Here is a 13,809-nt window from a genome sequence, read left to right as displayed (position 1 = left end):
AATGGACAATGATGAGAAAATGGAAATGGAGAATTTTAGTTCTAACCCAGATTATTACTCTATGAGTAAAGGGGTGTGTACTAGTAAATAAAATGTGGAGGGAAGTCAGGATAGAAATATAGAAATGAATGTGGGATCATAAACCCTTAGAGAGGATAATGATAAACAGAGTGATCACCCCTCTCATAATGCTAGTGAGGAGAAAATGGAGGAGGAAACAAGAAAGGAGAATGAAGATAAAAACCTTGTTCATAAGGATAACAACCAAACTAAAGGTTTGAATGAGGAAAGGATGAAGAATATGGGCATTGATATTGATACCTAGATAAATACTGTGACTTCCTCTAAGCCTGGGAATGTGGTTGACAAGAGGGATGACTCCCATGATGCTAAGCTCTCCCTTCTTCACAATTCTAAGCTTGAGGTGTAGAATTCTCTTCAAGGTGATTCATGGCTATATAATGAATTAATGGTTCTCAAGGAGAAAATGGATATAATGCAAACAGATTTGGATGTTTAACGTTCTTTGAGTTTTTTGAAAATTATTTTAAATTAGAAGTATTCGAAATGTTTGAAATTCAATTATAATAATATTTTCCTATTCCAATAACATTTGTTATTAATTCTGTTTGAAATGCAGAGGCAAAATTGCACTGTAATTTATAAAACTATTTGCACAATAGTATTAAAATATAATTAGATTACAATATCTTACTATTCGGTCACGAAGCTCACATGAAACATATTGCGGAATGGTGTTCCCAATGTACTGTGAGTAGAGAACAAATAGACTGAGCAGTACAGAGTACGGTTTCCAGATTGACGTAGGATTGTCATGTCAGAGGAAGCAGGAATGTAGACGGACGGAGATGGCGATGGAGATAAACGGAAGGGCATACCCAGCCAGTCGAAATAACTGGCTGGGTAGCCGTTGCCGTGAAGATGGGGGACGGTGGAGTGGACGTCCCAGCCCCACATCCTGTGCAAACCATGCTTCTGTTCCATCACTAAGGCAGACCTCCCAGTACACCTTGCAGACCAAGATTGTCTTCAATCAAGACAGAGAATAATTTTTTTTTTTTTACTTCATCAATTAAAACACATCAATTGAAGAGTACATATTCAACTTGAAGAAATAATATTTGGATATTTTTATATCTATCACATGAGCGTCTCATTTCCACCATAAAAACGAAAACTACCACAGACATTTTCAATTTATAGAATAATGAAATAAAGATATTTATATGAAAAACTTAGTTCACATGGCTGTTTCCTTTGCAACATAAGATAACTCCATATAGATGACTGTCTGACTATACGAATAGACTCCGAGGCAATTTATATGGCACTTAAATTGTTTTCTTGAAACATGTGCGCTTTTATCTGTTGTTTAGTAGAAGAAAGTTCACCATCAGTTTATTTTAAATTACATCTATCTGCTATAAGAAATTCTTCTAGTTGGATTAACTAATGGCAACTGAGCGTGAACAACCTAGCAGAAGGATTGAAGCTGCATTAGGCTTCAAAGTTGCAGTAAATCGAGGAGATTCAGGTCATTGTGCTTCTCTCTGGTTATTCATTTCTTATAAAACATTTTACTGTAATTTATAGGACATTCCTCTAAGTTCAATCGATGTCTAACATACAGGTCAGCTTAAGCACATTTTAGATTCATCAGATCGAGAAGAGCTACTCAATGTAAAGGACCAACATGGCAATACAGCCCTGCATGTAGCTGTTGAGAGAAACTATGTGCATATAATAAGGCAGTTAGTAGGGTTTCAGCCCAAGCTTTGTTATTGTACTAATGAGCACAATGAAACTCCGATTTGTATAGCAGCGAAGCTAGGGCATCTAGAAGCCCTAAAAGAGTTGATAAAGAGCTGCCCAGATGCTGTCAAGGAACCAAATGGCCATGTGTTAAAAATAATGTTTATTATAGTAGCTGGGCATTTAATGCACAGTCCAGAACTTTCTACTTGCTTCTTGGAGCCTCTCTCTTTGTGCAAAATTTGAATTTAAAATTATGTAGAAATCTCTAGAGTGCTTCCTTTCTTGAAGCTTCTCAAGAACCCTCTAGAAATATATGAGCTCTATAAATAGAGCATTCCTCTCAGCTGTAATAACAAGAAGAAACTTTATAGCTCTTTGATATATTTGAGTTTTGCTGCTCTGTTTTTAAGCTCTGTTTTTATGCTCTGCTTTTCTTTCTTTGTGCTGCTGTTTTAATTCATCATGGTATCAGAGCACTTTCAGTTCTTTGGGCTGTGAATATATGATGCTTTTGGAATGAATATATGTGTTTTCTTTGTGTGAATCTTTACATTTGCAGGCTGTAACTAAGGAGTGAACAGCAGTTTGGTTTGGGACAAAAAACTACATCAAAAGAAGGATATTGCAGCAAAAGAAAAAGTTTTTTCTTCAACAAATTGGTGAGATTTTTTCAATTTCAAGCTTGGGTGTTCAAGTTTTTAAATATCTTTCATTCTCATCCAAAAAAAGGGGAGAGAATTTAACAATGGAATCACTTAATGTGACTTTGCCTACAGTTAAATTAAATGGAAAAAATTATTATGATTGGGTATCTCATGTTGAAATCACTCTAACCCTTCAAAATTGTTATGATATTGTGACTGGTAGTGAACAAAGGCCTACGAATCCAGGAAATGATCAAGATAATTGGGATAAAAGGGACAAGAGGGCAGCAGCACTAATCAAGCTTACACTTTCAGAAGAAGTTTTTCCAGAAGTTCGTAATGAGAGAAGTGGAGTCAAAGTTTGGGAGATTTTGAAAGATTTATATCAAAATTCAGGTGATGTATGGATCTTATCTCTCACAACTGAATTATACAATTTGAAATTATCAAGCTCACAAGAGGTAGTCCCACATTTAAGTAAGTTAAAGGAAAAGAAAAATGAGCTTGCTTCTCTTGGAAAAGATATAGATGATAAAGATTTTGTGCAAATTATATTACAAAGTCTTCCAGGATCTTATCAATCATTTATAAGGGGTTTAGATACTGCAGATAAATTAAAAAGTATTAAATCAGAAGAATTGTGTGCTAAGTTGGTTCAAGAAGAGAAAAGACAAGTTAAAGAAAAAGAATCATTTGATGGTGAATCTCAAGCATTTGTAATGAAAGGAAAACAATATTATAAGAAGTCACAAGAAAATGAATCTAAAGAAAGAAATTGGAAGAATGAAAATAAGAGTATTTCATATATAGATCATAATAGAAGTAAATGGAAATGTCATTATTGTGGTAAAATGGGTCATAAGGCAAATGAATGTTTCAAGAAGAAAAGAGATGTAGAAAAGAAAGTAAATAATTATCCAAAATTAGGAGATTCTAAAAGAAATGCATTTTGTGTTGCACTTAAAGAAAATAATACTTTCAAAGAAGATTGGGTTATTGATTCTGGTGCTACACAACACATGTCTCATAATGAGAATCAATTTGAATCAATAAGTGAAAATAATATAGAGAAAATATATTTGGGGGATAATAGTGCTTTAGAAGTTAAAGGGACTGGTAATGTCAAAATTGATAATGGTTTGTTCAAAAATGTGAAATTAGTCCCTGAATTAAAAACAAATCTGCTTTCAGTATCTCAAATTGCAAGTCAAGGACATAAAATAGAATTCTACAATGATAAGTGCTTAATCAAGGATGTCAATGATAATTATAGAGTCATTGCAATTGGTAAAATGGAGAATGGATTATATAAATTTCAAGAATTTACTTCTAAATGTGGAGATAAACATATGTGTGCTATTGCTCAATATGATGATATGAGCAGGATATGGCATGAGCGTTTGGGGCACATCAATTTTCAAAGTCTCAAGCTTATGGAGAAATTACAAATGGTGCATGGGCTGCCAAAGATATCATTAAGCCCTAAGGTGTGTGAAGGATGTGCAATGGGAAAGCAACATGTGGAAAGTTTCCCTCAAGGTAAATCATGGAGAGCAAAAACTCCTCTACATCTAGTCCATAGTGATGTAATGGGTCCTTTCAAAACATCATCAATTGGAGGATCAAGGTATGCCCTCACTTTTATAGATGATTATAGTAGAAGAATTTGGGTGTATTTTCTACAAAAGAAAGATGAAGTGTTTCAAAAGTTTAAAGAGTTTAAAGCTTTGACTGAAAAACAAAGTGGAAAGTACTTAAAGATACTAAGAACTGATAGAGGGACTGAATACATGAATAAAGCTCTTTTAGATTTTTGTAAAGAACATGGCATTAAAAAGGAATCAACTGTCTCTTATTCACCCCAACAAAATGGTGTTGCTGAAAGGAAAAATAGAACTATAATAGAAATGGCTAGGTGCATGCTTCATTCTAGAAATCTAGAAGCTAAATTTTGGGCTGAAGCAGTTCATACTGCCGTATATATCTTGAATAGAACACCTACTAAGGCAGTTTTGAACATAACACCAGAAGAGGCATGGAGTGGAAGAAAGCCTACAGTATCTCATTTTAGAATTTTTGGTTGTAAAGCATATGCTCACATTCCTGATGAAAGGAGGAGCAAACTTGAAAGGAAAAGCGAGAAGTGCATAATGGTTGGATATAGTGAGGAATCGAAAGGATATAGGTTATACAATCCTAGAACTAATGAAATCTATATTAAAAGAAATGTATGGTTTGATGAAGATGTTAAGAATGATAATTCTCCAACATTATCTTTCTTTCCAATTTTGATTGATGAAGAAAATTCTACTTCTACCAATAGTCAAAGTCAAGGTGTGCAAACCACTACATGGGATGAGACTCAAGAAAGTGATAATGAAAATCCAAAAAAATTTAGAAGCATCAAAGAAATTTATCAAGAAGGTCCTAGATATATATTTGCTAACTATGCTCTTATGACTAAGGTGATGCAGGTTGACACTCCAAACACATATGAAGAAGCAAAAGGAAAAGAAAAATGGGAAGAAGCTATGCAAGAAGAATACAATTCTTTGATGAAGAATGGAACATGGGAACTAACAACACTTCCAGAAGGCAAAAATGTGGTTGGTTGCAAGTGGACCTATAGAACCAAATTCACATCAGATGGAGCTATTGAAAAATACAAAGCAAGGTTAGTGGCTAAAGGTTTCTCACAAGAAGAAGGTATAGACTATATTGAAACCTTTGCTCCAGTAGCTAAGATGACTTCCATTCGTACAATAGTTGCTTTAGCTGCAAAGTTTGGTTGGAAAATTTTTCAAATGGATGTAAAAAGCGCATTTTTGCATGGTGACTTAAAAGAAGAAATTTATATGCAACAACCACCAGGATTTATTAAGTATGGAGAAGAGAATTTGGTGTGTAGATTAAGAAAATCACTCTATGGTCTCAAACAAGCACCAAGGGAATGGTACTCAAAAATTAATAAGTACTTCCTAGAAGTTGGATTTAAAAGAAGTAATGCTGATCCAGATGTGTATGTAAAATATTGTGATAATAAGGTTGTTATCATTGTATTGTATGTGGATGACTTGATTATTACAGGAAATCATGCACATGATATTGAGATAACTAAAAATCAACTCAAACAAGCTTTCGAAATAACTGATTTAGGACTAATGCACTATTTTTTGGGTATGCAAGTATGGCAAGAAGAAGGAAGAATCATGCTCTCTCAAACTAAATATGCTCTTGATGTACTTAAAAAATTCAATATGAGTGATTGTAAACCATGTAATACACCATGTGAAATAGGAGTAAAGTTAGGTGCTAACTCTACTCAAAAGAAAGTGGATGGAAAATTATATAGGCAGCTTGTTGGAAATCTTTTGTATCTTACTATAACTAGACCAGATATTGCATATGCAGTTGGTATTGTATCGAGATACATGGCAGATCCACACATTGAACACTGGAAAGCAGCTAAAAGAATATTAAGATATATTAAGGGTACTTACCAGCTTGGCATTGAATACAAATATGGAGGAGAACCTACTTTAGTTGGATATACAGATTCTGATTATGCAGGTGACATTGATGATAGAAAGTCAACTTCAGGATATATCTTCCATCTTGGATCGGGACCGATTTCATGGAATAGCAAGAAGCAATCAACAGTGTCACTCTCATCTACAGAAGCTGAATATATTGGTTTATCAAAGGCGTCTCAAGAAGCATTATGGCTTAGGAGGTTACTTGAAGAATTGCATCATCCACAAGACTCTCCAACAACAATATTTTGTGATAATCAAAGTACTATCAAGCTAGCAAAAAATCCGGTATATCATGCAAGGACCAAGCATATAGAAGTGCATCATCATTTTGTTCGAGATCTAATTGAAAGACAAGAGGTGGAGCTTCAATTTTGCGGAACAGAAGATCAACTTGCTGATATATTTACAAAAGCATTGTCTATCGTAAAATCTACGAAATTTAGAGATCTATTGCAGCTCAAAGATGTTCCTACTCTCTCCAAATAAACATTATGGGGGGGTGTTAAAAATAATGTTTATTATAGTAGCTGGGCATTTAATGCACAGTCCAGAACTTTCTACTTGCTTCTTGGAGCCTCTCTCTTTGTGCAAAATTTGAATTTAAAATTATGTAGAAATCTCTAGAGTGCTTCCTTTCTTGAAGCTTCTCAAGAACCCTCTAGAAATATATGAGCTCTATAAATAGAGCATTCCTCTCAGCTGTAATAACAAGAAGAAACTTTATAGCTCTTTGATATATTTGAGTTTTGCTGCTCTGTTTTTAAGCTCTGTTTTTATGCTCTGCTTTTCTTTCTTTGTGCTGCTGTTTTAATTCATCACCATGGAATGAACGTATTACACTTAGCTGCCCAAGTTAGTCAAGTCCGAATTGTTGATTACTTGAACAAAACTAATAAAGTAGATTTATCAGAGTTGGTGAATCAAGGACTTGAGGGAGCTGAGATACCTGAAAGTGCACTCAATTCTTCTTCTTCATATCCAGAACCTTTGGAATCTGGAGACACACCTTTGCATATTGCAGTAAGGACCAAAAACTTCCATGTAAGTTTTTTTTTAGGTCCACCCTTCATTTTGTTTCATGTTCAAATGATAAGTAGGACGAGATTTGTTTTTTATGGTATAAGGATCGAGTTGTGTAGTTTTTTGAGTCAAAATTCATTAGCTATGTTTCATGCGTAGTAGATCACACAAACTATTTCTTATGAGAGTTTAGAACTCATTTTTCTCTATGATTGAACACCTTTGTTTGTTATCCTATTTGGATGACTCTTCAACAAGTGTTACCTGACTGAATATTCAAATAAGTATATTGTAGATGGCGGTTTCGTTGCTGAATATAAAAGGCATAGACAAAGAGGCGTTCAACAAGGCAGGACTAACAGCCCTGGACATTGCAAGAGAAAACACAGAGTACCACGAAAGCTACAGTATAATTGCACTCCTAGTTAATCATCCTCCCAAGATGAGGCCTTTCCTGTACAGTGCTCCAAAGGTGAGTGCCCTAAAATATGAGAATGCCACCAATATGGTGGATAAAACGTATGATGGCAGGCGCAACACAGAATTAGTGGTGGCAGTGTTGTTAGCCACAATGTCATTTACAGCGGTCTTCACTGTTCCTGGCGGTTTCAAGACGGATGTGGAGAATGGAGAGACAAATAAAATGTTGGGCATACCAATTCTGATTGGAATCGAGTCCTTCAAGTTGTTTCTCATTTTCGATTGCCTGGCCTTTTTTGTGTCGCTGTTTGTGGTGCTGATGTGGCAGATGAGCACACCTCTTACCACTGGAGATAAGGTATTGTTTTTAATCATCACCAACTTGCTGGTTTGCGCATCCTTTGCCTTCACAGCGTACGGTTTCATGGCTGCTGTCTACACCATGGTTGCGCATAAGCGTCAAAAGCTTGCTTGGGTGCTCTTTTGGGCATGCACCGTCATCTGCTTCACTGGTAATGTTGTTTTCTTCTACCTGGCTGCAATGTTTTCTGTAAAGCTCGCCAGATTCAACTTTTTACGCGGTGTACATCCCTTTCTTCGTGATCGTGCATTGGAGTGTGTTTGGCTCAGATTGGAGAGTAATGGGGCTTTGGACTACTTGCGGTGGTGCAAAACCAGATACATTAATTGGCTTTATGGGTACGGTCTCAAAACGGATGGGACAGCCTTGTCTGTAGAGGAGAGTCAGTCAACAGGGCTTGTACCAGAGGGGATTCAATCTACCAGCTGTTTATCAACAATGTCTCGTCAGAACTATGAGACCTTGTCAGAACCTTGAGATCTTGTAAACAGTAAATTATCTCGATGACGCTTATGTATTGGTGGATCTATTAACACCATAGGCCATCTATGGTTATCAGATGTTGAGTTTTATTTGTACTATGATTCAATTATGTAGTTCTGTAGATAAAGTTATAGATCTATATTTTATGAGTTGTGGTTTATAAGTGAAATGGTTAGTATCAGACTATGTTCAAGAGGTGAAACATTGGAATTTCTTAAAGATTAGTGGTCATGGTCACTATTCCAATTCATGTATTAAAAAAAAAATTAAAATTATTTTATAAATTTGTTCTTAGAACAGAAATGAAAATACAGCATATTGTGATGGTGTAGGTCCTTATAAAAAGAGAAAAAATAAGAGAATGATAGAATAAACTAATTCAATAGACACTAAGTTTAACAAACAAAATAAAAAGTGTTGTTAGGGTAATATCAAAGGTATTCATGTTTTACAGATTTGATCTATTTTACCATGCTATCAATATAGAGTTAATTATATGAGTAATTTATTCATATTTTTGAAATATGTCATCTCCAATGAATTTAGGGGGATGAGAAAAATTTTTAGTTTTATTAAAATGAAAAATTTGGAAAATGCAAATTATTGTCTATTCTACCATTTATTTATTAATTGAGATCTGAATATGTTAAAATTAAAAGTAATTGAGACTACTGAAAATCACATGCATCTTAAAAAATTAATAATATAATCTAAGTCTGTACTCTTTTAACATTTTATAACATTTAGTGGAGTCACAGTTATGATGATTTATTCTTGAAATATTCCTAGATGGAATATTGTGCTTTTAATTGAGACTAGTGAAAAACACAAGAATCTCAATGAATTAAATTAATTAATATAAGTTTCTATTGTTTTAAGTTTTATTATATAATGATTTTCTTATTATATTTTAATTTTAGAAATCTTAAGTTCAAGTTTTGTGACATCTAGATAAGACAACTTGTAACTTATATAGGTTTGACAAGTTGGGGAAACATTATTGTTGTAAGAAATGTTGACAGTATGCTTTAGGGCAAGGACCTACGTAGTTGGTAGACTTACTTTTACAATAGTAGTTCTCCAAAGATTGGCGTAATGTAAGTAAAATTCTCCTTCATTTTATATGCCGAGTTTTATAGTGAGGGTGAGAGACATATGGATGGTTTTAGAATTTATAATAATTAAATCTTAAAACAAAGTCATATAAGCCTAGTTCAAGAGGGCTACCAACTTAAATGGATTCAATTTCAGACAATTTGTTCTTGATGGTAAATGATGGAGGAAGAATATTGTGATGGAACCAATGTTGTGAATATAATCCAAATACACAGCAATGCAAGTTGTTGGCTTGCCTCCAGCACCCAAGTTTTAAACTTCTGAGAATCAGGCCAATAGAAGAGATTCTTAAATTGTTTCAGTTTCTCATGAGTTCTTATTGCTAATAATACTTTTGTATAGATTGATTTGTAAAGGAGGAAATGTCCATATATCGTGTTAGACTTGAACTCTGAACTGTTAAGCTTAAGGTTCAAAGTTCAAAACCACGTTCAAGGTTGAAGTTTAAGTATTGAGCATGCAAGGTTCAAAGCTTAGATTCAAAGCTTTACATCCAAGGTTTTGAAATACAAGTTAGGGTTCACTACTAAATTCTGGTGATGCAAAGTCCAGTAAACCTGTAGAACTCGATTCGGGTGCACAATTCAGGTTCCACGTTCAATTCAAAATCTCGGTATTTAGGTTCAAGGATCACAATTTAAAGTTTAGGTTCAAGGTTCGAAGATGCTAGTGCAAGTCCACTGATTCAGATTAAAATCACAAAAAAACACCAAGGTCCAGATTCAAGATAGGGAAAGTATATATTCTGGAAAGTACAGATTCAAACAGCCCAGGTCCAAGTTCAAAGTTCGAAAGCTCAAAGTTTTAAATGTTGAATCGACAATTCATATTTAAAAATCGCATTCACAACCTCAAGGATGTAGATTCAGATTGAGGGTTGCAAAGTCTGTTGACTCCACAACATGCAATAACAAACCCTTGGGCATCATTCACATATCTCCATATTGCGACTGGTTAATGAAGATGAGGAATATGGTTTCAAATGAGCCACTTATAACAAGTCCAGTGACTAATTGAAGTATCACTCCTATGAAGCATCCAAGGTAGCAAATAGGACAAGATGCATGCTAATATAGAGGGTGTAAGTTTCTACCGAGCTTTGTATATATAAAAAATCCACATGCTTGGCTATTGATCGCGTATCCATACCGGGCAAAGCTGAGAAGAATTATATTGACATTACCCCAAGAAGCTCCTTCATCCTATGCTCATGCTCTCGGTACAAATGGGTGAATGCCAATTATTTGACAAAATGTTTAATGTAAGTGTGACCCCATAAGGTTATCATAGGAAGTTTATGCAATATGGTTTGTTGGAAAAGCTTCGAAAGCTTTAAAGCTTGGTCAGAGGTGTCGGTAAAGTATTTATATAGAATGCAAAGACGGAGGCTTGATGGCGAAATTCATAGATTTTGGTAATAGTTGTATTGCCATAGAATATCACTGTTGGACTGTGCAGATCCGATAGCAACTCTTGATGATTTATTTGTTAAGCATCGCCTTCATTATGATCCTAGATCTCGACATATTTTGCTCAAAGAGACTGAGCGTGAATCTAGTTTGTCAACGGTTAAGCAACGAAATCATTCCCAATCATGCGTAGAAGGAGCACCACAATCTTGAATACTGTGCAAGGAATCTTGGCATAGTAGGGGAATTTGTGAATCTCTTAAAGCGATACTAAACCTCTAAAAGAATTCAACTGGGTGTATAGATGATTCAGCATGATGAATTTTTTTGCATCTTCAAATAGTGAAGCACGAAATTTAATCGGTATGGAACACTCTGTGGTGTTTTCAGATGTTGTGGATACCAAGTTGAGCCTCTCATCCCAGGTGCAGTGAATATTCATGACATGATCAAGTCAATGACGATCAAAGTCCAAACCATATCCCTATTTCCAACGGAATGTTCAGGTTGAGTGGGATCGGAAACCCTTGGTTATGTTGTCATTTGGAACCGATCTATTGGGATGACCAAATGATCCTCGTTCCATGGCGAGTTCACCGATTTTAAAAGGATCTAATCAGGTGAAAAGATTAAAATGGAGGCATAAGGAATACAACACAAGTCCAATCCACTGCATATTACCACTGTCGAGCATATGTACAAGACAGTGAATATGTTGACTCGCAGAGTATGTGTTAGTTTTGGTAACTTGAACAGCAGTTCGTCTATATGCTATTATTTAGTATATAATTGTTTTTGCTAACAAATTGGTTAGAGTAAGGACGATTATTTATTAAATAATTGACTTTTTTTAAAAGCAACTAGAAACCAATTTTGTTAGGGTTGGTAAGTTGTTTTATATTTCAGCTTTCGATTGCAAAATCGATTTTGGCAGTTGGTTTACCAATGAGAGTAGTATAAAAGGGGGTCTAGGGGGCATTTGGAGATGATGAATTTTGGAGAAACATTTGCAATGCTAGCAAATGAGTTTGTAAGTTTGTAGTGTTAGCAAACAGTCTTGCAGTGTTAGCAAGGGCGTAGCGTTAGCATGAGAATAACCGTGGGGAATATCAATGGGAGAAATTAAGAGGTTGTCCAAGTTCTACTAATGAGAGGCAAAGAATTTTGTATCTCTTGATTTTCTAAAGTTTAATATAATTTCTCATCTGTAGAACTGGTTTTCCCTTAGGGGTTTTCCTAGAGACAAGTTGTTCGAAAATATTATGTTCATTGTGTTGTGCATTTCTTTCCATATTTTTATTGGTGAAGTTGTAGTTGTGTTATTTTTTGATATTAGCTGGGAATTTGTTTTCAACAGTTTAATGATCATTTGCGATAGGAGATTAATAATTAGTGACTGCAATAGTTGTTTTTTCACATGGTATCAGAGCATTGTTAAGGGTAGAAGAGTTTTTCCCTAGGAAAGAAATTTTGATCTCTTTAGATTTATTATTTCTTTAATCCCTTGAGATGGCTTCAACTAGTTTGAGAGATCAGGATAGGTTGGATGGTGCCTCAAATTTTGGTGTTCGGAAGGCCAGAATTTCATTATTGTTAGAAGAGAATGATATCAAGAATTATGCTACCAGTGATGTACCTGTACCAACGGATGCAACATAGTTTACAACAGATAAGAAGGATGATGCCAAGGCGAAGAGGATTAACCTTGATAGTGTCAAGGATCATATTGTTCCACATATCATAGAGCTAAATATGGCGAAGAAGATGTGGGACACCATTCTGAATCTATAATAGAATGCTACAACCAACAAGAAGTTGATTCTCAGAGAGAAGCTAAAGAATACCCAGATGAACTAGGGAGAAGATGTCACAAGCTACCTCACTAGGCTCAGACTTGTCAAGGATGAGTTAGTAGTTGTTGGAGATAGCCCTAATGATGACGAGCTAGTGCGAATAGCCCTAAATGGGTTTACTAAACAATGGAGTGTCTTTGTTTAAGTTGTCAATGGACGAGATACTTTACCAAGTTGGGATTGACTATGGACTAATTTCACTTAGGAGGAGTTTAGACTAAGTCTTGTCAATGGGGCCAACAAGAGTCAGAAAAATGAGGTGGAATAGGAGAATGTTGCCCTAGCAGGTAAAGGGAAAGCAAAGAAGGAATCTAGCAAAGGATCAAATTTACAAAGTGAGAAGAAGAAGAAGGACCTTTCTAAGGTCAAGTTCTTTGGATGTCATGAGTTTGGCCACTATGTTAGTGATTTCCCAGAGAGGAAGAAGGGTAAGAAGTAGGTGGCAGCTTCAGCAAGTGTAGAAGAACTCTCTAGTAGAATGAAAAATAAATTTGTACTCATAGCTTGTATGGTTAGCTCAACCTCACAGTATGTTTGGTATATAGATAGTGGGGCATCATTTCATATGACAAGAGTTAGAGAGTACTTCTCCAGTTACAAGGAGGAGGAAACCAACGTCTAGATTTCTATGGAAAACTTGTCCAAACTCAACCTAGTTGGGAAAGGGACTATTCAGTTTCAGAGGGAGAATGGAAAGATAATTCCACTTCATGATGTGTTGTATGTGCCAAGCTTAGGTATGAATTTGATCAATGTGTCTATTATTCAGGATAGGGGGTATAATGTACTCTTTAGAGGGACAAATGTGTTGATTAAGCACAAGGATTAGAAATCACCCATAACTATTGGAGTTAGGAGTGGTCACCTTTATAGATTGCAGTTTGATACTCCTAGGGCACTCATGAGCAACAGTAATCCTAGAGATCTTGGAGAGCTATGGCATAGGAGGATGGGCCATATTCATCATGGAGCACTTAGATTGCTTCGTGAGATGGTGACAGGTGTTCCAGAGGTGAGCACAGAGCATGACAATGTAAGGGATGTGTGTTGGGGAAGATTGCGAAAGAATCTTTTCCAAGAAGTGACACCAGATCTAAGGGTGTTCTTGATCTAGTACATTTAGATGTTTATGGACCGATGTTGAAAAAATCTCTTAGAGTATATGACTATGTTACTTTTATTGATGGTTTC

The 13,809-nt window shown here is 35.4% G+C and overlaps 1 protein-coding gene across 1 annotated transcript; it reads left to right on the top strand.

The window, feature by feature from the left end:
* Window positions 1-1,214: 1,214 nt before the first annotated feature.
* Window positions 1,215-8,389, top strand: LOC149560939 (uncharacterized). The gene is made up of 4 exons (XM_089824896.1): window positions 1,215-1,555; window positions 1,652-1,921; window positions 6,780-6,997; window positions 7,272-8,389. The coding sequence occupies exons 1-4, from the start codon at window positions 1,474-1,476 to the stop codon at window positions 8,232-8,234; spliced, it is 1,533 nt and encodes a 510-aa protein (XP_089681022.1). The 5' UTR covers window positions 1,215-1,473; the 3' UTR covers window positions 8,235-8,389.
* The last annotated feature ends 5,420 nt before the right edge of the window (window positions 8,390-13,809 follow it).

The sequence above is a fragment of the Cupressus sempervirens genome, chromosome 4 (genome assembly GCF_028749045.1).
Source record: "Cupressus sempervirens isolate cs-2001-9-10 chromosome 4, ASM2874904v1, whole genome shotgun sequence".
NCBI lineage: Eukaryota > Viridiplantae > Streptophyta > Pinopsida > Cupressales > Cupressaceae > Cupressus > Cupressus sempervirens.
The sequence above is the reverse complement of the archived record's forward strand: the minus strand, read 5'-3'. Positions and strand labels throughout refer to the sequence as shown.

Excerpts from the sequence above, each read along its gene's own strand:
- LOC149560939 (XM_089824896.1), top strand. The coding sequence starts at position 1,474 with ATGGCAACTGAGCGTGAACAACCTAGCAGAAGGATTGAAGCTGCATTA. Across the intron at positions 1,922-6,779 it reads CAAGGAACCAAATGGCCATG|GAATGAACGTATTACACTTA; the intron begins TGTTAAAAATAA and ends TTCATCACCATG. Across the intron at positions 6,998-7,271 it reads TAAGGACCAAAAACTTCCAT|ATGGCGGTTTCGTTGCTGAA; the intron begins GTAAGTTTTTTT and ends AGTATATTGTAG.